The following is a 25,638-nucleotide window of genomic DNA, read 5'->3' as shown; positions in this document are numbered from 1 at the left end:
TCGTAACTCCTAACAATGTTGTGTTTGATGTATTTGTCGCAACTTTCCATTGTAATAACAGTAATAAACATTTTCAATTGCAACAACACCATCATAATGTATACAAATAGCGGCTATGCGTCAGTGTGGTACATCTGGCATAATCGTAGTTTGTACTGTAAATTAACAATTTATTTTGGATTGAATCATAATAGTTTGTTTCTTAGACTTCCAAAAAATAACTCCACCACAATTATTAATGCATAATCAACGTTAAATTATTTGAAACTGTGTCAATCGATATCATTTTATCCTTCAAGGCTAGCATGAAGCCTCACAGTGGATGTCCAATTTCAAGATTCTCTCTAGTATCACATTATTTGACTTAGAAACAGTACGATACTCTAAGAAACTTAATGATTGGAGCAAAATGAGTATATTAGTTTGCATTTCTTTAGAATTGTTTTGAGATTGATGTAGAAAAACACGAGTCATGGTTATTTAGTTCATAATATCATACTTGCCTTTCAAAGATCTTTCATTTAAAGATTTTCGGACATTTCTTTTTAATTCCCTTGTTGCCTTCGAGTTGGAGAAAAAAATGAGTGTATCATTTGTATAGAAATATATCCTTTTACATATATTAATTATCTAAAATATATCCTTGTACAATTATCACTTTCATTAATTTTAAAATAATTAAAAAGAACATTACAATCAAATTTCTCATGTTACTGTTTAGGAATTTGTTTCAAGCCACATGGTGCCCTAATTAATTTACAAACTTATATGTTCTTAGTTAGATATAAATATGTATTTTAAAAAAATTATTATGATTTCTTCATTAAATTATTGAATTTTTCCAAAATATTAGGATCATTCAAACAATTCTTGATCCTCTATCAATTCTATCTAAAACCATATATTTTGTCATTCGCGAAAGACAAATTTCGCTCAAAAATTGAATATCTGAAGAGTCCAACCTGCATGATATATATATATATATATAATTTGCAATCCCTGAACTTGAAAGCGATGGAGTAAATGATATCCAAAGCAGGTTTAATACACTTGTTAGCTACTAAGAAAAAGCATGGCAAGGAATGCCAGCATGTAAATTTATTAAAGCATCAAAATTAAATGAATTTGGTATCCATCTCTGGTATTTTCATCCGAACAACAACAAAGCAGTTACCATGTTAATGGATCTTCCTCGAGAAAAAAAGGAACAATGGTTGAACCCATTTAGGCGAAAATTAAATAAAAGATTAAATGACATGAGATTCATTTTTTAACTTGTCGACAAGCTCATCCACAGAGTTCACAATCACCCCAGTTTTCCTCTTGGGAGGTTCGGTGACTTGAACAAGCTCCAAATCAGGCCTGACTTCCACATTCAGCTCACCAGGAGTAACTTTCTTTATAACCTTTGATTTTGCTTTCATTATGTTGGGTAGTGTTGCATATCTTGGTTGGTTCAATCTCAAGTCCGTTCTGTGAACAAAAAGATCAACAATATTCAGTACAAGTTATTGCAAGGGTCATAAAATCTAATTGAATCTTTCGAGTCATAATTACTTGAGAATTTTCAGTAAATGAAGGCAAGTCATATATCTGAAGCTTCAGCAGCTTGAATGGCTTTCGAAGAGAGCCCTTCAGCTTTCTGAACAAAACAATTTATATTTCTTCATGGGAACATGAAGATCCTACACCCCGGCTGCCAACCTGACATTGCCTCCTTTATCTAGGCTTGGGATTGTAAACAATTGAAAAAAGAAAAGAAAAAAAAATGGAGTTTATTTATTTATGTGATTCCGCCAGAACCTCGAACCATCTTTAAGGGCCCTCTAAGCATTGTTCATCAATCTAAGGAACAATATATAAGGTAGTTCTAAAACCTTCTAACCCCACCTTCACATTTCCTTTCCAAGTTCAGTTAAGCCGGATATGATAAACAAATCATGGGGGGAAGATCAAACCTCCACACTAAGCAAAACTTAAGAAACTTAACTCTCTCCTCAGCTCCAGCAAAATATGCAGAAATACAAGAAGCATAGGCAACTGCTTAGGAAGTGGCTGCATCAACTTCTACTTCCTCTTCCATGGAACATCACAAGCATCGAAAGCCATCACCTTGAGGCCATCTAGGGAATAGAAGTAGAGGACAAGAAGATTTCAATATTTAATCAGTCCTTTTTGTTTCATCAAAGTGTTTTCGAACCTTTTAGGTGCATGGCTTGCCTCTTTGGGTAGAATCCAAACCTTGGACAATCTGATCTCTCAGGAGTGGATCACCCCTAAATGTTACCTTTGTTCGAAAGACGGGGAGTCTACCAACCACATTCTTATTCATGGTCCCTTCTCGCGTGTTATTTGGATGTTCTTCTTATCTTGTTTCCAGGTGGTTTGGGTTTACCCTCTATCTTTTTTCGCGTTGTTGGAAGGTTGGAGATTCAATATCTTCTCTTCTAGAAAGAGGTATCTTTGGGCTATCCTTCCTTCCGTCATTGCTTGGGGTCTCTGGAAAGAGCACAACAACATAATCGTCCAAAGTACGGAGAGCTCATCTCACACGGTGATTTTGGAGATAATGGGATTACTTTTCTTTTGGTCGAAGCTAAGTAAAGACTTTGAGGGCATTTGCTTCAAAGATTTTGTTTTCAATTGGAAAACCATTTGTAACTTGTAGCCCCCCTATGGGCATGTATCTTTCTTTTTTCCTTTTTATCTTTTTATTTCTTTCTTTTGTTTTTGGTTTGTTTGTTTTTTCTGTCCTGCTGTTTGGGGGCTATCTCAGCCACCTTTTCTCCTTTCTTATTAATGGAAAAATTTTATATTTATCCAAAAATAGATATATTCTATCATAATCCCATGTATCTTAGAACCCTTTGTATTTAACGGTATCCCTCCACAGTTCTAGTTTTGAATTAACTCTTTTTCTCAAGTAACAGACCGACACTACAACATCTACAACTAGCAGACACCAAGGGCCTTTTCATTGAGTGCAAGCAGTTAATCCATCAGTAACTAGCAAAAAAGGGAAAAACAAAGATTTTTACCGGGTCATTCATTAGTGCAAACGCACGTAACTAGAAAATCCTTTCTCTCATCACCATCTTCTCCCACTCTAGTTACAACTCAAGCATACATGTCCATAATAATATAATGCCAACATACAAAGTCAGGCTTAAATTTTTTAAGATATTGTCCTAACTAATTCTCATGGGACTCTATTGCATGTTTTTCTATGTCAATAAAGACTCCAAATTTACCTATCAAAAAAATAAAGACTCCAAATTTTTCTTCTTTCCTCAAAAGTTTTCCTTCCAAGTAAGAAAATAGCCTCCAAAGTTCCTGCCTGGCATGAAGCAGAATTAGTCATCCCATTCTCCAACACCCAGCGTCAAAGATTTGAGGTAGACCAAACGAATCTTGTTTTTGCATTCCACTTCATCCAGTGCCACGACCTCTGTTATTGAAAGTGTATTCCGATCTCATTTTACTATGTCCATTCACATTCTTTTCGGTCTTCCTCTTGCTCTTTTTGAACCTTCAACTCGAATATTTATTCTAACTAGCATTGTAATTGGCCTTTGTTGAACATGCCCAAACCATTTCATTTGATTTTCTCTTAGTTTATCCACTATACGAGTTACTCCTACATCTTCTTGAATACGTTCATTTCTAATTTCATTTTCCATGGTGTTTCCACTCACCCATCTCAACATCCTCATCTCTACTAAATTATATTTAGTAATACGATGCTTCTTGACCACCTAACATTCAGCTCTATAAAGCATAGCTGGTCTTACTGTTATTTTATAAAATTTTCTTTTATTTAACTGGTAATGTGTTTGTCATAGCACTCCAGTCCAACTCTATGGAAAACATCTTCCTCAATCTCTCCATATAATATGAAGATAATGAAAATAATTGCTCTCTGGCGACTAGCTTCTACCGCTAGCGCTTGGACTTGGAAGCAAGCTAAAGCTACCTTGAATCAATCAATGAATGAATTCAAAGTCACCTCCATGCAAGGGGTTCGAGGACCCGTTGGTCAAAGGAAAGGGGAGGTCCTGATTCCGGGACGGAGCCGTATGACGCGAGAGTGTCACGTACGGTTCCTTTGAGAAGGGTGTGATACCACCACCTATCAGGCCCGATGAGCGGTCCACGGAGCTGCATCCCTACTCACCTGGTCCATGCACATCGCTCTCTTCAGGAGGTTGGTCGCCAGGGTTGTAGTAGACTATCGATTTTTATTAGACATTCCTCTTCCTGGGTGTTAATGCTAAATTTACACTCCACACATTTGGCCTTGGTTCTACCTCACATAGCTGGTGTTACTAAATTTATCCCACAATTATTAGTGCAATTCTACACATCTACCTCATTCTTATAAATGGTCCTCTTTAGTGCAAAAGCGCATGAAACAGATTCCAAAATCGAAAGAAATAAGTCCTGCCTCAATTTTGATTTTATAAACATAATATTGGATTGTAGAATAGGATCCTGACCAAAAACCAGATTCTAAGATCCAAACTAAACACCCCCTAAAAGTTTTAATACTTTATGTGGATAAAAGTATTTATTATGAAGAACAGAAGGACCATTTCAGATAATATAATGCACTAAAACGATTACTACTGCAATATGTTTCCTGATTCAATAATAATGAGGATGGTTATTAGAAAGTTAAACCAATTCCCAAAATTTTAGACTTCCAAGGAAGCTTGCATCAACTCTAAATCTTACATGCTATTGTTAAGAAGGTTTAAAAAAGCCAACAAAAAAAAAGGAGGAAACATACAAGGAAGCAATAAGGGAATATGATATTTTACGTGATTACTGCTGGTAGATCTAAACTCAGAGTCTCGAGACCACCGTCCACCTCCCTTTCCACTGTTGCTACCTGTTTCTCTTTGTCCAGTACAACCTACTAGAACGCAAAAAATAAATAAATAAATAAATAAAATAACTATGTGCATGGAGATGAACCTAAATATTCTGTCTACACCAATTACCAGTTTCCATCAATAAATTTGAAGATTTATGAACATAATGTAATGCAAAAGATAATTACACTAATGCATAGAAAGTATAAGTTCGACTTTATTCAATGGTTCAGTTTCCTACAATTGAATATGGATTTGCAAGAAAAAACAAGATGAAGGACTCAACTAAGGAAAGTAAAGGATATCAGACCAGTAATGGTCAACTGGAATAAAGTATGTAAGAAGCACACCATATTACAAAAGCAGAGGAATTCAAAATATTAAACATGAAGAGATTAATACCCAAAGCACATTTATCATGTTTTATTGGAAGTATTTGAATTAGATTTACACAAAGAAATGATATCTAGATTTGATCTTGGATGCCCAAAAAGAGGAGTCACTGGTTGGACACTTCAACCATTTATGTTTGTAAGAGGATTTATATACTCTTTATAGTGGAGTGCTCTTCTATTCTTAAGTTACCAATAATAACCACTCACATAAAAGGCAACAAAACAAACCATTGGATATATGAAGAAGCCACCAACTCAAACATAATCCACATATGGACATTTTATTTCGTAAGACATATAATAACAAACAGAAATTCACCAGCTCGTTGTACCCCTCATTCACCGCCAACTTCCAACAGTACAAATTAGTACTCTAGTTGATAGGAAAAATATTGTAGTTTTGTTGATAACCTGGACAAATATTGTAGTTGAACACCTTCTCATGATATGTTTCCCCTCTCCTAAACGCTAGGGTGTAATTTCTAAACATCACAATACATTCATCTCATCATCATCCGAAAACATCCCATCTGATACTAACAACCAAAGAAGCACTACAAATGATTTGAAAGTACCTTGTCTTTTAATTAGGATTTAGAACCTAAAAATGCATGTGCTGGTATGTTTGTTATAGTATCGTAAATTTGTGTTTGGTTTTTCAAAGTGATTCCTAGATAGATTCATATTAAAGGCCTAGAGATGAAATGAGAGACCTGTAATACTCACACTCTTATATTCTGTTTGATTGTCAGAATGGAAATTATTGGCCCCAAATTTTTCGGGCTAAGGTTTGATTTATGATGATAATGAATGAAAGCTCTCAATTGTAGTCACACCCACGGACATAGCCCTTAGTGGTTCACCACTAAATCTCCATGCCCTTCTATTTGTTGTTTTCTTGTATTTCGTTGTCTTTGCACAAGTATGAAGCAAAGACTTGGGTAGATTGTCCTTTGTAGGTGGAAAGTCCTAAAATTTGGCCAAAAACACGGCTAATCTTGACAGAGATCTTTGAGACTTAATTAATTGGTTACAACTAATATGCCACGTAAATTCATCAAGTAACGCGCTAACTATACAAAACCACTAACTATTACGTTCAAGTTACTAATTGCAACAAAATCCTTAGCCAAATAAATGTTTAACTGCAAAATCCCATAATCAAACAGCATTGATCAACCTATTGATAGTACCAGTGCTAACCTTTGAAGCAAACGTTCCTTGAGGCCACTTGAGCAATCCAGCTACCATCTGCCCCGTTTGATTGCAATCATCATCAATTGCCTGTACAAGATTCCACAAAGCAAAATAAACTAAATCAACATATCAAAATGTCAAAATTTCAACACTATGCACCGAAATTCCCTCAAGAGAGAGCTGCTATTGGCACCCCAACTATTACTTATTACACCACAATTTCTTAAATCATTTATCACACGCTGATTAAAGAATAAAGAACACCATTCAAACAATACAAAAGCTTGGTTTAAATTATTACTTGAACATTACAAAGCATTAACATTCAAACAACTTCAGCAGTCGTTTACAATTAAGATTAGGCTCGTATAAAATCCTAAATCTAACAAATAAATATCTAAACAAAAGAGATGAGAGAGAGAGAGAGAGAGAGAGAGAATTTCTATTGGCACCCAACTTTTAATTATTATTTTTTATTTGGAGTGTAATAAGTAAAAGTTGTGGTGCCAATAGCAGCTCTAAAAATAATTGGATAGGTGAAGCTGTGAAAGTGGGTTCAAGGAGGTTTTACGTCTAACCAACTTAGCTAAATTTGCAACGAAATTCCCTCGATATCTTTCACAACTAAAAGAAATCGGGGGTGATCGAAACTCAAAACTAAATAACCCAATTTTCATATCGACCTACTAATTAGTAACATTCCCAAAAAAAAAAACCCAAATTTCTCTACAAATACACAAAACCATAATCCCCAAATTTAAACCTAATTTCCAATTTAAATGGACCTGTTTCCCAAGAATGAGGAGACCGGGCTTCTCCATGTCAACTAGCGCCTTGAGTATCTTAGCCACTGAGAGAGGATACAGTGTTGCAGGAGCATCAACGTGGATGGCTCTATCAGCACCCATGGCGAGTCCGGTCCTTAGAGTATCGACACACTGAGTGGGACCCATGCTTACAGCGATCACCTCAGACGCTAATCCAGCTTCTTTGATGCGAAGGGCCTCCTCTAGAGCGATTTCGCAAAAGGGGTTCATCGACATCTTCACATTATTCGTCTCTACACCCGTCTGATTGGTTGCGAGAATAATATGATCATCAGTTAATAATGATCATGATGAATGGAGATTAATCGAGAAGCGTTGATTTAGATTACCTTGTCAGGTTTGACTCTGATCTTAACGGCGTAGTCGACGACTCGCTTCACAGCGACCATGATCTTCATCTTCTGCGCTCTTCACGTAAACAGCGGCTGCAATGGAGAGGGAAAGGAAGGCGGCAGTGAGGAATATGGCTTTAATTTTTAACAAAGGGGTGGGAATGGGTCGGGTCGGGTTATGTTCATGTCGTCGTGTTGAAGTAAGGGCATTTTACAAATCGGTATTTTAGAAACACCCCCATTTTAAATTAGTGATAATAGATTTACACCCCTACAAAATGCAATATTAGGTTTATCCCCATGACCGTAAGTTGATTCAATAGTGATAATTGATTTGGTAATTTAAGTATTTGAAAACCATTTTAGAAAAAAAAAAAGAATCACTGTTAAATCATTGAGAAAATGCGACATTGACTTACCATACCGGATAAACCTAACATCACCAATTTAAGAGAGGATGATTTAAATTACCCTTTAAAATTTTATCCAACTCAAACCCGACCCATTTAATGATCGTTTCAAAAACTTAAATCAGATCCAACACATTTATTAAATTGGTAACCTAACCCGGTCCGCTTAACTTGTTGAATAAAATTCTAATTTTAAGATGAAAAAAATATTAGATTTTATTTTCACCACCAAATATAGTTTTGTAGATTTAAGTCTACATACAAATTTGTGATAAAATTCATATCAGACACATTTATTAAATTGGTAACCTAACCTGACCGCTTAACTTGTTGAATAAAATTCTAATTTTAAGAGAAAAAAAATATTAGATTTTATTTCCACCACCAAATATAGTTTTGTGGATTTAAGTCCATATACATATTTGTGATAAAATTAAAACGAGCACAAAGGAAAGAAGAAAGTATGTCTATCCAAAAACCCGGGAACATATAATTGATGTTGTGCATTGACTAGTTTTATAGAATTTATAAATGAAAGAGACAGATAGCAAGTGATAGAGAGATTGAGAGATAAAGATAGAAATAGAGATGTGGAGACAACGAGGTACCTTTCATTAGTGAGAGGGTGTTTTTCTTTTTCTTAAATTGTAGAGTTAAATAAGATGGGAGAGAATTGTATAACTAGAATTAATTGCAACAAGAAATTAAGGATTTTTGGCAATCATATCAATTTTTTAGAGAGGGTTTACCAAAGCTTAATCTTTTTAATCATTTGATAACTATATTAAACACCTTCTATAATATATGCAAAAAAGTTGAATGAAATTATGGCAACAATAGGTAATTTTAAAAATACTTTAATAATTCACGATATTTGAGACACCTCCTATGTTTCATGATTTAAATGATTTATATATGAGTCGGGTTGTACATGAGCCAATATGACACATTAATAACACGATGACTAAATATGTCAAAACATGGGTTTAAGTAGGTTGACGTTTCTAATCTAAACACAATCCATTCAATAATTAATTTAAGGGTCAACATGATTAGGACCCAAACACAATTAGGTTCAAACCAAATCCACTATCTTAACCACCAAGGGTTAGCTGAGTTCGTAAGGCTGATTAAGTTTGTTCTCAAGTTATGCCTTCAAAACTCTACATACCCTTCCACACAAAAAAAGTGACTATTTAATGTTGTAAACATGTTGGGTGGGATGACACGTATAACTCTAATTTTAAATCCATTATCTTCTTATCGATTGTGTTGAGATTGTCACCCTTAGTTTTAAAACTCAATACCTCATCGAATTACTTCGTTTTACTCATCTCATCTTGCACAAGTCAAATTATTTCATTTTTATGGATAATAATTAAAATAAAGAATGAATAATCACACATCACCGAGTATAGGTTGCATTCCTTGCATTTCATTATTATAGTTGTACTCCATTGCATTGGTCATAATCTCCCCTTTCAAGCACCACATCATTTCAAATCTTGCATTAATCATCTCAAGCTTAGAGTCCAATTTGTTTGTGAAGAAGATATCGTTATTGATCCTTATTAAAATTATTCATCAATCATCTTCTTCCAATGTAAGGTCAATCTTATTATTTCGATGGCAAGGGATTTTTAAGTAAACTCATCACTTTCCATGAAGTCAAAATTTGTTCAAGATGGATTTAACTCATCTAAGTCAGCTGGCATCGCTTGTGAATGAGATGAGACACCATCATTAAGATTCCATCTCACCTGATATGAAGAGATGACTCATTCGAGTTATTTGAGAAGCGAAGAGTTGAGTTACACAAACAAATCATCATTTCATAGTGTACGGAAAATCACCAATCAGTTTAACTTTCTATTTAGATCTAACAAAGGGCAATCAGACTTTCTTATCTCAGTCTCAATTAGTACAAGAAAAAAGAAAAAAGAAAAAAGAAAAAAAAACTGACATCTGTCGATCAATGAAAAACAAAGTCGAGTTATTATTCAACTCTCAGGAGTACAGGATCGAAAATCCAAACCTCGTCTTGGTCTTGAAGTGTAAAGTGTAAACTAGGGGTTTTCAAGGGTTTTAACGTCAAAAACCCCAAATCTCTGATTAGAATCTCTCTCGTCCGCCATGAGAAGAGCTTCGAATTCTCTTCTTTCACACCTCACGTACCAATACAACATATCTATTCGTCGAATAGTTTTCTCCAAAGAATTCATCTCAGACATCAATCCCACACCCCTTAAGCAAAACCCCTCCTCTTCTTTTTCACCTACACATCTCATCAGATCCTCCAACAGATCCCATGAATTGCCCCTCCTTAAAATCAAAACCCACCAATTTCAGAACCACCCATCTCGAAATCTCAGTACCCTTGTTGAGAAATCCCCTCATTTATCCTCCAGACAGAGAAAAATCAAGGAGAAATCCGACATAGAAGAAGACTTCGAGTCTGCAGTATCGACAGATGATATTCTCAAGGCTTTCAAAGTCATGGAATCCTCTTTTGATGAAAAAGATCCAAAGCTTGCGATGGCTTGCTTGAAAGTAGGCCTTAAACTCGATCAAGAAGGTGAGGAACCCGAAAAAACTCTAGAATTTGCAACAAGAGCCTTGGAAATTTTCGATAAAGTCGATAAAGCATCTTTACCAATAGCCATGACTTTGCATTTGATGGGTTCGGCTTGTTATAGTCTAAAGAGGTTTAATGATAGCTTAGGGTATCTAAATAGAGCCAATAGGGTTTTGGGTAAGTTAGAATCAGAAGGTTATAGTCCCGATGATATAAGACCCGTTCTTCATGCGGTTCAACTCGAGTTGGCCAACACAAAAACGGCAGTGGGTCGAAGAGAAGAAGCTTTGGTTAATCATAGAAAGTGTTTAGAATTAAAAGAGATGACTTTGGAGCCAAATAGTAGGGAAATTGGAGTGGCTAATAGGGACTTAGCGGAGGCTTATGTTGCAGTTTTGAATTTTAAAGAAGCTTTGCCACATTGTTTGAAAGCATTAGAAATACATAAAGCTCAATTAGGGGACAATTCGGTCGAGGTTGCTCATAATAGGCGTCTTCTAGGGGTTATCTACACGGGTTTGGAAGAGCACCAGAAAGCATTGGAGCAGAATGAGATGTCACAGAAGGTGTTGAAGAATTGGGGTCTTAGTTCTGACTTACTTCGAGCGGAAGTCGATGCTGCAAACATACAAATTGCTTTGGGGAAGTATGACGAGGCAATTAACTCTCTGAAGGGTGTCGCTCAACAAACTGATAAAAATAGCAAGACTCGAGCTTTGGTCTTTATTGCAATGGCAAATGCGTTATGCAATCAAGAGAAGTTTGCGGATTCTAAGAGGTGTTTGGAGATAGCGTGTGGTATTCTTGATCTGAAAGAATCTGAATCACCTTCGGAAGTTGCGGAGGCTTACATGGAGATAGCGATGATGTATGAGACAATGAATGAGTTTGAAACCGCGATTAGTTTGTTGAAGAGAGCGTTGGCCATAATTGAGAAGCTCCCTCAAGAACAACATTCTGAAGGGAGCGCCTCTGCTCGAATAGGTTGGTTGCTTCTGTTGACGGGTAAGGTTCCGCAGGCTATTCCATACTTGGAGAGCGCGGCAGAGAGGATTAAAGAGAGTTTTGGGACTAAACATTTTGGTGTTGGGTATATTTACAACAATTTGGGGGCAGCATATCTTGAGCTGGATAGGCCTCAATCGGCTGCACAGATGTTTGCACTTGCCAAGGACATCATGGATGTCGCGCTTGGTCCACATCATGCGGATTCAATCGAGGCGTGTCAGAACCTTTCGAAAGCTTATGCCGCTATGGGGAGGTAATAAGAATTGTGATGCAACTGCAACTAACTAAGATTATTAGTATGTTAGATCTTGAATTATTCCGTATTTGGTATGGTCTTTCTAGGAAGAATTTATAGCTAGTAGAGTCTTTTAAATACTTTTAGTTGTATACTTATAGATTGAATTGGTCTTTGATGTTCTCGAGTCTCAACACATTTGGTACTAGACACTCTTCTCTCCATTAGGTCTCTGATCCTTGTTGGATTCCTTATGAGTGAAGGGTTGCCAAGGGAGAGACACCAATTTCCATGAACAGCTATTCTCTTTCTTTCCCACCAGGATAACCTTGTTATGGTGTTAATGTGATTTTTTCTAGGTTTTCTACAGTTACTAGGACCCCTTTTTAGATGGCTGGAAGGGCCCACTTGTTGCATATTATGGATGGCCCCATGTCTTTAGTATGGGGACTTGATGTTTGATGCCTTAGTTGCATATTATAAACTATTGCACGAACAGAAATTAACCTTGAGAAGTCGCCTACTATTTTTCTTATTTGTTCCTTGGTTTGGGATATTTTAATTCACATGAAAGAGTGAAGTTACATGCATTATTAGCAGTAGAGTTGGCCTTTTGAGTGGGGCTTTTGGCAACCATAATTTGTTTCCAATGGTGACAACTATGCCCAACTTTAGAATATGCATGCACACTTGCACGCACATGGGATGCTATGGTGTGCCGTGGAACTATTGGCTTCCTTATATTATTTTTTTCTTTTGCATAAATTTTCACTTTAATCTTTTACTGATTTACACTTGACTTGGTCAACTTGTCACAATGTTAGATCCATTGGAGAGATGATATACAAGAGTTTCTGGGATGTTACCATTTTCCTAGGTGTGATATCTGTCATCTGTATTGCTAGTTGAGTATTTGCATTTGTACTTATATCCTTTATGTTTCTTCTAGTGATCGTCGAAGTTCTTTCTATTTAAGGGATATTCCCTTCTTTGTAGACACAAAATAGATCAGGGAGTTCTATGGATACCTTCTGAGATTATTTATTGTTATGGAGTGTCTTGTAGCTAGGCCTTGAGAAGTTGCTTTAGTGTTGAGTGGTTGCATTGTACTCTCATTGGTTGAAGATGTTCTTATGAGGCTGTTTAGTGAATTGGTCCTAGTTGCCCGACAGTTGAATCCTGAAAGTTGGACCTGAGGTCACATATTGAAGGTCATCTCTAAAGGTCTAGTTGGATCCTAAGGGTAGCCCCCAAAACCAGTCGTATTGGGCTTTATTGAATGTTGGCCAAACAAGTTTGCAAGTACGCTTGCATGTATCTTGATGTGCATTGATAGGCTATGGATGCTTGTCAGGTGTTAACATATTTATTATCATCACAATAAGTTCCCACTCATGCGGTTAGGTGATTTCTATTTGGTGGACTGTTCAAATAGATCATATGGTACATATAATGGTTCTTATAGCTTTGCTTTTACCAAATGTCACTCTTGAGATTTTCTCTTTTAAATTGCACAAAGACAACCTCTCGAAAACACACTAACTATTTAGTTAGAGTAAGATTTGGTAGATTTTAGGAACTAATTAATGAGAATTTTGTATCTTTCTTTTAGAGGGCATTTCCTAATTATAAGTTTTTTGGGGGGTTTTTGGATGTATCATTTAAGTATCTTGTCCATATTATCTATCTTATCTATGCCACATGTCTAACTTCATGTCTTGAATTTCATTAATTCGCATGTCATGGCATGTGTCGAAGATGGCACTTGACAGTTATGGAGGTTGGCCTTTTTGGATGTATATGTAGAATTGTGGCATGCGTCTTGTCGAACCATGTGCATCATGGTCCCTTCTTACTAATGATAACAAATCTTTTATCGGTTAGTTTGTTGTCTCCCGACAATGAATGGTGGTCTTTGACTACATGGGTCCAAATCCAGGCTCTTGAAGCTTGGCTCCTCTCCCTTTCCTTTTTAGTCTTTGCTTAGAACTTCCAATTGTCTTCTCCAATTTGCTTTTGCACTCCACTTTCTCTAGTGTTTGCATTTGAATCCTTTAAGGTCCCATTCTCAAGTATTGCCTGTTTCTTCTTCTTTCATTTATCTTCTTTGATTTTTCTTGACTTCAATGGTTCTTGTCGCTTTTGAATTGTTGATAAAGCAAAATGACAAACCTCGGGATATCTTAGATGAGATGGGCAACCCAAGTGGGAGGGCTTGATGAGATCCAAGTTTTTGTGGGAACAGTTTAATGCAAGTTTTCGTTTTCCGCTTGATCCATTTGTGAGTAAGCTCCTCAATTGCTTGTGAATGGCTACTAGTCAAATGAAGGAGAACTTTTACCGGGTGAGTCTTGGCATCATTTTGTTATGGGATGAACTGATTTTCTTAAATGGGATCACGTCTTTTCTCAATATTTCTTGAAACGGTGTCCCAAGAATGACTGACAAGTGTTTATGTTGTTTGGTGCTTCGAAAGCGTATTGCATATCATTTGGGGGCTTCTTGACTTCAATAACACATGAAATTCAAAGTCGATCATTGTTTTGGGGTCATGGGAGTTCAAGGTCGACAAGGATCAATTCTCCATCTTGAGTGCTTTTGAAGTTGGTAAGTGTTTGCTTGAGGCATTGTTTTTAAGACTCGAGATAAGATTATTCTTGGATCAAAATGCATATTGTTGGGTAGTGACTGAGGAGAATACGACTCCTTTGAGTGAAGAAGAGGGGATTAATATAGTCAACAATCACTATTTGTAGTCATGAAGCAGAAAACTATCTAACAAGAGACAGGAAATCATTAGTAAAAAAAGGATGGTGATGCACATGGACCGACAAGGTTGGCATAAGGCACAATCTTACTCATTCACTCGAAAAGACCAATATCCAATATCGTCAAGTGTCATCTTGGACACGTGCTATGACATGCTAAAAAATGAAATTTGAAACATGACGTCAAATCACGTGGCATAGACATGATAGACAATATGGCCAGGAAGCCCAACGATATACGTAGAGACCCCCAAAAACTCATGATTAGGTCATGTCCTTTGAAAAAAAAGATGTAAAATTATTGCTAATCAACGCCTAAATATACCAAATTTTAGTCTGACTTGATCGTTAGAATGTTTGTAGGAAGGGGTCTTTGTGCAGTTAAAAAAAAGATCTTAGGTAAGATATTTGATAAACGTAAAACTTAAAGAATCCTTATAATACCAATGCTAAAGGCACACCTATCTTATGTAGGAAGCAAGCCATGGATGGAGTTTAAATTTGATGTCAAACTCCAATGGTTATATCGATGACTCAATTTAACTTGAGGGATGGTCATGCGAAGTGATAATCCCTCTTGAGATCACACTAGCTCATTTAATGAGGGTTGAATAGCTTGGTGACCTTTTTTGGTTCGAGACAGGGCTCAAGTTGCCTTGATTTAGGTGGCGTCTATTGAACCTAGGCTCCCTGTGACATGCAAAGTTGATCGAGGCTCAAGCTTGCTATCACATGTATCATCGGGTTTCATCACTCTCTATGACTTGCAAGGTCAATCAGGTTTTAGTACACTATAATTTGTTGATTAGTGTCAATTGGATCAAGGCTCACTATGACTTGCTTTTAAAAACGGGCCTCAAACTCGTTATGACTTGTGAAATCAATTGGGCTTCAGTGTGCTATGACTTGCAAGGTTAATCGGTCTTTAACATACCATGAATTTTTGGTAGAAGAGATTTGGCCTTAGCTTTGGCATGTCTCGCAAGGTCAATTAGGCCTTGGGCTTGCTACGACTTGTGAAATCAATTGGGCTTCAACATGTTATGACTTGCAAGGTTGATGGTATTTTAGCCTTTAACACACCACTAATTGTTGATAAAAGCAATCATGCCTAGGACTTCCTTTGTTTACAAGGTCAATTGAGCTTAGACTCGCTATGCATTGTGAAGTTAATTGGGTTTCAGTGTGCACTATGATCTAGGGGTGTCAATGGGTTGATTTCAGATTTGTTCTACAGATACTCGGAACCAGTCCCTAAATAAATATTGGTTGCGGTTCTGGGTATTAGACCCTTGGAACTAGAACCAACACTCACACTACAAAAATCCAATACCCGTCAAGTGCCTAATGAGATAGACAATTATTTTTAATGAAATAAAAAATCTAACCTGTACTTCTTCATATGATAGTTGATATCAATAATGGATTCTTCAACTTCAAGCAAATCAAACTTTTGATGGGAATACCTTAGAAAAATATGATATGGAGTTCTTGCTTGTAGTTGAAATGAGAAGGAATGAGGAACATGAATGGACATCTATGTAAAGAGAAAGTTAAAAAAAAAAAGATTCCACATTCTCTCTAATTTTAGTTGAAGTACATTTAATTCTAGACATCCCCAGATTAATATTTATTTAGAGTACTAATGTTCTTATATAAAACAAATTCACTACTCTGGTACATATCGGGGTGAATAACTAAACGAGGCCCAATTTTTATCGGGTCTCTAAGATGGCCAGAACCAAACCAAAATTCATGCAATTTAGAGTTAATCAAGCTACTCACTCACCATGAGCCAAGACTTGTATGATTTAGAATCAATCAGTCCACTTGGCTCACCAAGATTGGGATACTTTTTAGTTAATTGACCACTCAACTTGCCATGACTTGTGTGGTCTATTGGGCGAAGGCATGGTTTGGCAGAACTAGGACTTGAACGTTTATGAAGTTGCATTGTCAATTTGTGGTTGTATATATGGTATAAAATAACCCGGTGTCAATAGATATAATGAGTCATTTGACGAGCTCATTGCATGATATTTAGGTTGACATATGATGAGTCAGTTGACGAGCTCATTGCATGATATTAAGGCACCTGATAATTGTCAATAATGAGAAAGTCACCCATTGAGACCTATTCTGGATCTATATCGGGTTCCAGATCTATAGACTGATTCTTGGGCATAATCCACATTCGTTAGAACTCTGGGCAAGTTTTCTCCAACACCCCCGAAATTGACCATTACCTTTGAGATTATCCTTTCAATAGCTTCTTGGAATGTGTAGGGGATTAGAAATTCTTACACAGTGCCTTCTTCCACTTAAACAGAACCACATCTGATGAAAGAGTGTCACAATTTGTTCTTTTCGATGACAACTATGCGGTACTTCAGGTGTTCAATTACAATTTTTCCTTATAATTATATTTTCTAATTTAATAATCTCTAATATTCAAAAAAAAAAAAATTGAGAAACCATTTCAGTTTCATAGTTTATAATTAACATCCCTTTATATTGAATGATTATTTTTTAAGAATATTTTTATATATTATTAAATATAAGAAGATAGTATTTATACACACAACAATGGTAGATTGTGTATTCAGTTGGTATGCAAATAACAATATTATCTATAGGTTTCTGGTAATTAACTTGTATGATCATTTTTTATAATTTATAATTAATATTTATTTCTACCTATAGTATAAGCATTTTTTTTATTGTCATATGTTTTTTTTGTTGGAATAAATGCTGTGATTTGTATATGTTACTACCTTGGTGTGTGCAGCTATGCCCTTGCGATGGAGTTTCAACAGCGAGCAATAGATGGGTGGGAAAGCCATGGACCTACCGCACGGGACGAGTTTAGAGAAGGTCACCGACTTCTTGAACAGCTGAAGAAGAAAGCTAGGGGTTCACCGTCAGATAATGTTGCCACAAAGGCTTTGCCGTTGCCCCGTAATAGTGAACTTGCCTCTTCTAAAAGATAGGAACCTAATGTTCAGGTCAGAAATTAGTGTTCAAGCACATCTCAGCATGCTTAAAAACCTTTATTTTTTACAACTGGTTTGGTTTATTCCATTAACTTTACATCTATGATTTATAAGAAGTGGAGAAAGCTCTCGACTGCCCCTTCAAGGAATTTAGATCCATAGCAAGTTGTCTTACATATCTGTTAATTAACCAATGTAGCAATAACACAGACGCTAGATCTTTTCATAAACCTACTGAGATTTATTTATTTTTATTTTGTTTCTTCGAACCCTTTTGGGATCAAAAGCCTTTCTGAGGCCTATGATTTTATGATCTCGACATTTTGATATTGCTTTCGTCATCATTGAAGCCTTGTCTCAAACTAGTTGGTGTCAGCCATACAAACCCTGTTCCATCAAATCTGTTATGTATTGGGTTTCATCTTCAGAAGGGGCATCAACCTGCCTATCAATCTTATTGCTGCATCAACTATAGATTAACCAAACATTTATTGATCAGCCAACTTAGCCAATTGGTAAGGTGTGTGGAGTGTTGGCCCCGTGTCCTTGGTTCAAACCTGTTTGGGAATATAAGAATATAAAGCTTATATCTCTTTTCAAAAAAATATAAGCTTATATCTCACTCTCAATATCAGTCAGTGATGAATGTCTTATCACATATAACAAAATTGTCTTAAAACATGGTTGGTTCCATAATTTTTGCAAAATATACTACTGTTTCCCTAAAATACCTGGTTGTCTCATTGATTAGGTGAAGGTGAAGTTTGAATGGCAACTCAAATAGTATATACTTGAGGGTTGTATACCTACTTTCACTCCCCATTCTTTTATACATCACATGGCGAAGTTTCAATAGGTAACACAATCTTGAACACTGGAGGGTTGGATTACCACGTCTAATATGTTCTTTTATATACCACATGACACATGTTCTTAGGGTTTGGTGATGTTGAATGATTGACAAAATTCTTTGTACTTTGAAAAACAAAACCCTAAAATAAATAAATAAATTATTTTTCACCATGGAATTTCAATTTTAAGTTTCGGAGTTATGTGACGATCCGTAGCCACCCATTTTCAAAACCTTGGATAAGTTCATATTTTTTTCTTTTTATCTGAGTCTGAGCAAACGACCCTTAGTAAGGCATAAAATCTTACCAAGTTAGTAAGAAAAAGGTTTCTCTATTAAATATGAGGATTCGTAGAGGACTTCTTGCACAGATTTCAAATCATCTGATCTTGATTGTTTATACGTCCTGAAATGACCTGATAAACCGAGTTATATATTGAAGGCTAGAATAAATAATAAAAATAAAAAATTTGGGCCTCCTACTGACTCATGAACAATTTTAGTTATCGCTAGGTTGACCCATACACCATAATGCAACTTGATCGGCGACTATAGCCATGATTTATGCAAGTGGTGGATCAAATGTTCATAGGGCTTAATCCGACTGATGATATTTAAGAGAGGATGGAGAATGAATTAGCCATTGTAAACTATTAATAGGCTATAATCTGAGCTCTGATTCTGATTTGAAAAATGCCTCCGTAATTGAGATCAAATTCCTTCGAGATCTCTTCTTAACATCTGCTTCTCCGAATTTATATATATATATATAAATTAAATTTATAAAACCCTCCCTCTCCAATAGTTTGATCAAAACAATCGATAAAAAAAAAATAGTTTGATCAAAACTTATTACATATTTACCAAATTAAACCTACAAACTTCACTGAATTACAAGCGATCTCAGATGTCTCTCTAAGCTTCATCAAGAAACTACAAAAAAAAAAAAAAAATGATAATAACAATTAAATCAATCCATATAAATTAGTCTGACTATTCCTGATTTTAACGACCACATAAATGGCAAGCAGCAGCTTCTCCCCTTCTTCCAAGGATCGAATTCGCTGCACCTCTCTCTTCTTAGCTTAGTTGGGACCGCAAGTGAAATGAGGAGGATTTTAAACTTGAGGAAAAGACCAAACGGTCGGTCATATTTTCAAAATTTTAAACAGGAACCTCATGTTTTTTTTTTTTTTTTTTTAAATACAACGGCCTAAAGGACCTCTTTCATGCCTTCTTAACTCCACCGTAGATTTTTTATGTTGTGGACATCACGCGTTCAACAAACGGCTGAGGTGTGAGACATTCCTACGGAAATCCGATTAGTTTTAGAGAGATGCTATTAACACCCCAACTTTTACTTATTACATACACCCTAATTTCTTAAATTATTTATCACCCCAATTAAAAGATTAAAACAAATTCTTCAAACATTACAAAGGTTTGGCTCAAATTATAGTATCTCAACATTGTCACTCATTCAAACAATAATTTCAGGAGTTGTTGGCATATATGATTAGGCTCATATAAAATCCTAAACCCAAAAAAAAATATATATATATATAAATCTAACAAAGAAAAAACGAGAGAGCTTCAATAGCATCCCAAACTTTTACTTAAATCTTAACCATTCACTTATTTTCTTTATTATTTTTAATTGGAGGTGTAATAAGTAAAAGTTGGGGTGCCAATTGAAGCTCTCAAGATAATTGTTGATTAATCCTCAAGCTATAATACCTAATCAAACATTGATCAAAAGGTCACACCCTATATTGTTAACAAAGTTGCTAGGCATTACAAAATAAGATCTCAGCCAAAACAAAAAAGAATGATCCACACATAATTTAAACAATGTCCTTCATATGTATGGTAATCTGATCACAACATATTTGCATGTCTCACCTCATTTCCGCCGTTTGAGTGAGTGGGCGAACAATTGAATTTCTACTAACACTGTCGCATTCTTTGAGTACTATGGAAAAAAAACAATAATCTCAGTAACTTGAAATTACCATAGTATTTTTTTTTTTTTTGTATGCTAAAGCATTAGTTTTCTACCCGATTACCTTTGATCAATGAACGTCCTCCGGACTTTAGAATTTGGTTACATTTGTAACAAAGTATCCATCCAACACACAGAACAAGAAACAGACGTCACTCCTGCTGCTCGTAAATCTGCATGTAAGCCTCAGAGAGAGCAACCATCTGAGGAAGAGTTTCTGCCACATGAAGATCCTGCATCTCATACCTACAAACAAACATTATTGGAACGTCGGCGAGTAGAATTGTTGAATTTCAATCGTTATAGTGTCCAAATATCCTTATTTATAAGTAAAAAATATATATAATTGTCAATGTTCAAATTTTTACCATAGTTCTTCTGATTTCCTTTGCACAAATACTCTGTAAACCCCTTCACCAGGCTTTCCATCATGAACGACATTCGCAATCAGATCATACTTTGACCGCAATTTCTCATTCTCATTTGGTGTTGGCAGCGGAATATAATCCTTCAGTTCAAGGTTCTTCACAGGAAAATTAACTATTCAACAATAATAAAAGAAAAAACGGTGAGAACAAGTTGGTGAGCAATTGAAAGTAAGTTTCATAATAAATAATCAATCTTCATTAGTGTGAAAACTCACCTAGCGTTGGGTTTTTCTCTATGAAGAAATTATTCTTTGTGAACCGACGCATGTGGAGAATTAGGTATTGCGGCAATCTGGTTACACGGTATCTCATCCTTGCTATGGAAGGCCTCACAACTTCTGTCACAGACTCGCCATCAAATTTCTTCAGTATATTAAAAAGTGGAACCTAAACACGTCAAAATAATTGCTAGAGTAAATCAAGAGGGAAGTCCAGTTTTTTCCGGAAAATTAAAAAATTTCATTATTTAAAGTCGAGTTTTTAAATTAAGAAATCGTTGTCGAGTTTTTAAATTGGATTTTAATAGAAATTATTTTGTGCAGTAGTGTGTTGTGTTGTCAAATGTTTTTAACAGCCTTTTATGAGTTTTCTGCATCCTTTTTGAAAAGTAAAGTTACTGTAAGAATGTTTTATTAAGGCCTTATAAATTAATTTTCCATCAAATTAAGATTCATCAAAATTGGAATTAAATTGGGAGGCTAGAAATTATGAAATTACCAAAAGTGAAAACGAATTAAAAGAATCAAATTGGATGCAAAATAAGAGCACAATAACAATGCTCCAAAATTTAAAAACTAGGGGAAAAGAGTTGGGTTTTGCTCAAAATAGGAGGCAAATGATGATTTAATTAAATTCATTAATTTTGGGTAAAGAAGTGACAAATAAACAATAATATTAAAATTTACTGTGCACGTGCCTCAGCTGCACTTCATGCTTGTGCTACAAGGCTTAAGCCTCAAGGCTCTTGTGCACCTTCCTTCAAAGCATAGCTCCTAGAGGTACCATTTTTCAACATTAATTTTATACATCTGTTTCTGACTCTGAGTGACAAAATTATAAAAACAAACAAATAACCTTTATTTTCAACCAAATTTGGACAAAAAACGCTATATACTAAAATTTGAGCTGAATCATTTTATAAAACTAAATATAGTACCTGCGGGATTATATTTTTCTCCATCACATCTTTGAAAAGAGGAGGTGGTGGCAAATCTAGTCCTAGCATTAAGAATGGCATTCTACAAGTTTCCAGGATAACGTTGTCATGTTCGGTACCACCATCTGCATCACTATTTTCTTTCTTCTCAATGTAAGACTTGCTATGAAGCTCTTTTATAACCTCTAATTCCCCCTGTTGAGCATGGAAAATTAGATAAACACAATTTGAAAGAATAACCAAGAATTGAGTGAATAAATTAAGAGAGCTTCTATTGGCACTCCAACTTTTACTTATTACACCCCAATTAAAAATAAAGAAAATAAGTGGATGGTTGACAATAAGTAAAAGTTGGGGTGCCAATAGAAGCTCTCTCGTTTTCTTTTGCTTAGATTTCAAAAAATTGGGTTTGAAACTTTATATGAGCCTAATCACAATTGCAAACAGCTAAATGAGTGTTGTAATGTTTTTTAATGTTGAGATGATAATTTGAGCAAAAGCATTGTAACATTTGAAGAGTGTGTTTTAATCTTTAATTGGGCATGATAAATAATTTTAAAAATTGGGATGTAATAAGTAAAACTTGGGGTGCCAATAGCAGCTCTCATAAATAAACAAGGAAAACTGTAAAACCTGAAAGCATTTGTGGATGATGCTGCAGTTTTTCTTTGAACGTCTAAGATCTGCATTCAGCGTGTTAAGAAGCCAAGACATGAACTCAACTGGATCTGACTGCGCACCTATTCGGAACCGCTTCTTACTAGCTTTCATAACTGCTTGGAGAAACTCATGAGGGCTCACCTGCAGACAATTTAGGTTTTGAGGGAGAAATCGGTTCCATGTTTGAGAGCTAAAACTTGAATTTGATTTTTTTTATATGAAGGTCCAAACCTGGCCCTTGAAGTTCCGTGCATGCCAAATCTTTCGCATGAGTTCTCCAAAACGATGAACAAGAGGAGACTTGCAGTTTCGATAGTTCTCAGGAATAAGGAAAAAGTTCCTTAAAGGAGTAACTCGCATCAATGATTGAATTGTGACGTTGACAAAATCAGTCTCCTTAATGTTATTAAGGCCCACCTGAAACATTGCCATGGTTCACAAATTATAATTAACACAAGGATAAAATCAAAATTTTTAAGTTTATTACACAACAAGATGATAAGATAATAGGGCTTAAAATGAGTCAGGTTCAGGCTGGATCTGAGTATACCCATATTCAGATCCGAATTTTATATCTGGATCCATACCTAACTCTGATCCTTTTAGCTAAAACCATACCCGAATAATGTTGCTTTCACTAAATCCGACCAGACCGAATTACTTGATTTGGGTCAGATAATTATGGACCATTCAACATTTTTTTTTGTTGCCATATTTCTTTTCAAATTGCAATACCATTCAATTTTATCAGTATAATTCTTTTATTTTACTTCGTGTTATATTAAAAAGGTAGAAAAAAGATATTTCGAAAAGCATAAAAATATAATTTTCAAAGCAACATATCATCCGTCTCGGGTCAAGGTTGATAAAATTGGACATCAACCCATATTTTTATTCACATATGCTCCAAGGATTCAAACCCACTAAATTCGGATTCGGATAACTCAGATTTCAGATAAAATCCGACCCACTCTCTGTCCTATAAGATAACAATGACAGTGGAATACCATCCCAGGAAGATAATCAGAACCATCGAGAGCTCTTGACCACTGCTTGTTTTTGTCAAGCTGCGCAACTTGTTCCCTGTTAAATCTGTACATAACAAACCAGAAGAAACGACAATAAGGTGATTGACCCGCCAGAAAAAAAAAAAAAAGTATAACTCACTAAAATAAAGGATAAAAAAATAAAAAAACTAACAGCTTCACCTTGGGTTCAGCACATGTCGAATGTCATCTAATGACGGATCATTAATCTCATATCCATCAGGAAGGCAATAAACTTTTTCAGTTTGAAGATTGATGTAAACATGGTGGCCTGCTTCAAGGCTATGAGTATACGCATGAGACTTCCGACCTCTTCCTTGGTAATACTTCCCACAAACTAAACAAGCATATACATTCAAATTCGAGAGGGACACAGAGCAGAATTTCTCAAAATCGAAGTCCAAAACCTGAAGCATTATAAGACAAGCAATTACAACAACAACAAAAAACATCTATTACCATCTAGCGAAATATAAAATGAGAAGATTTATAAGTTGAAAGTATATTTTCCTCCAATCTTGGGTTTGTCATACCCTAGATAAGCCTTGCAACCCTCTTATATTTATAGTTCTCCCCCTCTCCAACAGATCATGTCTTGTGGAGTAGTTGGTTAGTTAACACGGTATCAGAGCGCTAGGTTCGTATGGGTCACGGGTTCGATTATTTCCACCCTTATGGGTAAGGGGGAGTGCTAAATGTATATTTTACTCCACTCTCGGGTTTGTCATACCCGAGTTAAGCCTTGTGACTCTCTTATATTCATAGTTCACCCCTTTCCAACAAATCAGTCTTTTGGAGTAGTTAGTTAGTTGACATGGTATCAGAGCACTTGGTTCGATTCTTTCCACCCTTATGGGTGAGGGGGGTTTCGTCCTTTCTCAGGTTTGTCATAGCCCAATTAAGCCCCATGACCCTCTCATATACATAGTTCTCCCGCTCTCCAACAGATTGGTCTTTTGGAGTAATTGGATGGTTAACAGTATATATATACATACAAATGTGCTTGAGTAATGCAAAAAAAATCCCTACAAGGGAATGAAATACACCAATAAAAAATAAATACCTGGCGGTTGACAGTATCCAAATAAGGGCAGTCCCTTCGAATTTCAACCTGGCGGCTATGCCTCCCTTGATTTGATCCTTCGTTATGTTCATTCTCATCGTCATCGTCTTCTTCTTTATGTCTATTACCATTCTCCTCTCTCCTCCTTTCTTCTTCCTCTTCTTCTTCGTCGTCATCGTCATAAGATGCGAGAGGAAGAAGAGGATTGTCAATAGCAAAGGAAGGAGAAGGAGAGGACTCTCGAAGAAGCTTTTGTCTCTTTGATTCACTCTCTATGGTATCTTCTTCTCTCTTTGTTTTCATCTTCTCCACAATTTTCCTCACTTAATACTCTACAACAGATAAACCCAGAAACTAAATTCAGAAAAATAAAAACCTTGATTTTTTTTTCTCAAACTCATTCATCTTCAACCTGCGTAAAAAAAATCCATGATTTTTCATCTTCAGCTTACAGATTCTATCTACTTCACCTTTCATACCTCGAGAAAAGATAAGATTTTGGGGGGAAATCGAGTAAAAAAATCAAGGGTTTTTGGCTTGCCAATGAAGATGGGGGGAGAGCAAGGAGGGAGATTTACCTGGACGCCGGAGAAAATCTCCGCCTGGTCAGCGGAGAATATCGCAGCCACTGGTTCGTAAACCCTAAGGGGAGAGATGGCAATGGGGGTGAAGCCACGGAAGAGTGAAGAATAAAGAAATGTTTTTGTCATTATTCATTACTAGAACAGGGTCGATTCTTCAATTATGGGTCTTGTTAACGTGTGCCCTAAGAGCACACATTAAAGTGCAATAAATACACCTTGTTAATAAAAATACGGG

The 25,638-nt window shown here is 35.9% G+C and overlaps 3 protein-coding genes and 1 long non-coding RNA gene across 5 annotated transcripts; 2 read left to right on the top strand and 2 right to left on the bottom strand.

The window, feature by feature from the left end:
• Positions 1–1,058: 1,058 nt before the first annotated feature.
• ETFBETA (electron transfer flavoprotein beta) lies at positions 1,059–7,778 on the bottom strand. The gene is made up of 5 exons (XM_086438984.1): positions 7,623–7,778; positions 7,252–7,536; positions 6,473–6,553; positions 4,821–4,915; positions 1,059–1,473 (listed from the first exon to the last, which is right to left on the bottom strand). The coding sequence occupies exons 1-5, from the start codon at positions 7,689–7,691 to the stop codon at positions 1,248–1,250; spliced, it is 756 nt and encodes a 251-aa protein (XP_086295110.1). The 5' UTR covers positions 7,692–7,778; the 3' UTR covers positions 1,059–1,247.
• Positions 7,779–10,046: 2,268 nt separating this feature from the next.
• Positions 10,047–18,666, top strand: LOC147403404 (Tetratricopeptide repeat (TPR)-like superfamily protein). Of its 2 annotated transcripts, XM_086438982.1 has the most exons (3): positions 10,047–11,871; positions 17,410–17,626; positions 18,366–18,666. In XM_086438982.1, the coding sequence occupies exons 1-2, from the start codon at positions 10,169–10,171 to the stop codon at positions 17,609–17,611; spliced, it is 1,905 nt and encodes a 634-aa protein (XP_086295108.1). In that variant the 5' UTR covers positions 10,047–10,168; the 3' UTR covers positions 17,612–17,626; positions 18,366–18,666. The 2 variants fall into 2 exon arrangements, with proteins under 2 accessions (XP_086295108.1, XP_086295107.1); XM_086438981.1 differs by lacking the exon at positions 18,366–18,666 and having other exon boundaries at positions 10,049–11,871; positions 17,410–17,885.
• On the top strand, positions 11,883–15,476 carry LOC147403405 (uncharacterized). The gene is made up of 2 exons (XR_015177483.1): positions 11,883–14,197; positions 14,330–15,476. It is a non-coding gene; the product is annotated as an uncharacterized LOC147403405 (long non-coding RNA).
• Positions 18,667–20,195: 1,529 nt separating the features above from the next.
• On the bottom strand, positions 20,196–25,554 carry LOC147403403 (uncharacterized). Its single transcript, XM_086438983.1, has 11 exons — positions 25,398–25,554; positions 24,820–25,151; positions 23,919–24,163; positions 23,718–23,802; positions 22,942–23,127; positions 22,684–22,851; positions 22,051–22,245; positions 21,110–21,281; positions 20,835–21,006; positions 20,531–20,712; positions 20,196–20,436 (listed from the first exon to the last, which is right to left on the bottom strand). The coding sequence occupies exons 2-10, from the start codon at positions 25,120–25,122 to the stop codon at positions 20,619–20,621; spliced, it is 1,620 nt and encodes a 539-aa protein (XP_086295109.1). The 5' UTR covers positions 25,123–25,151; positions 25,398–25,554; the 3' UTR covers positions 20,196–20,436; positions 20,531–20,618.
• Between the last annotated feature and the right edge of the window lie 84 nt (positions 25,555–25,638).

This window comes from Akebia trifoliata, chromosome 4, assembly GCF_017979445.1.
Source record: "Akebia trifoliata isolate Shusen 1 chromosome 4, ASM1797944v1, whole genome shotgun sequence".
NCBI lineage: Eukaryota > Viridiplantae > Streptophyta > Magnoliopsida > Ranunculales > Lardizabalaceae > Akebia > Akebia trifoliata.
The sequence above is the reverse complement of the archived record's forward strand: the minus strand, read 5'-3'. Positions and strand labels throughout refer to the sequence as shown.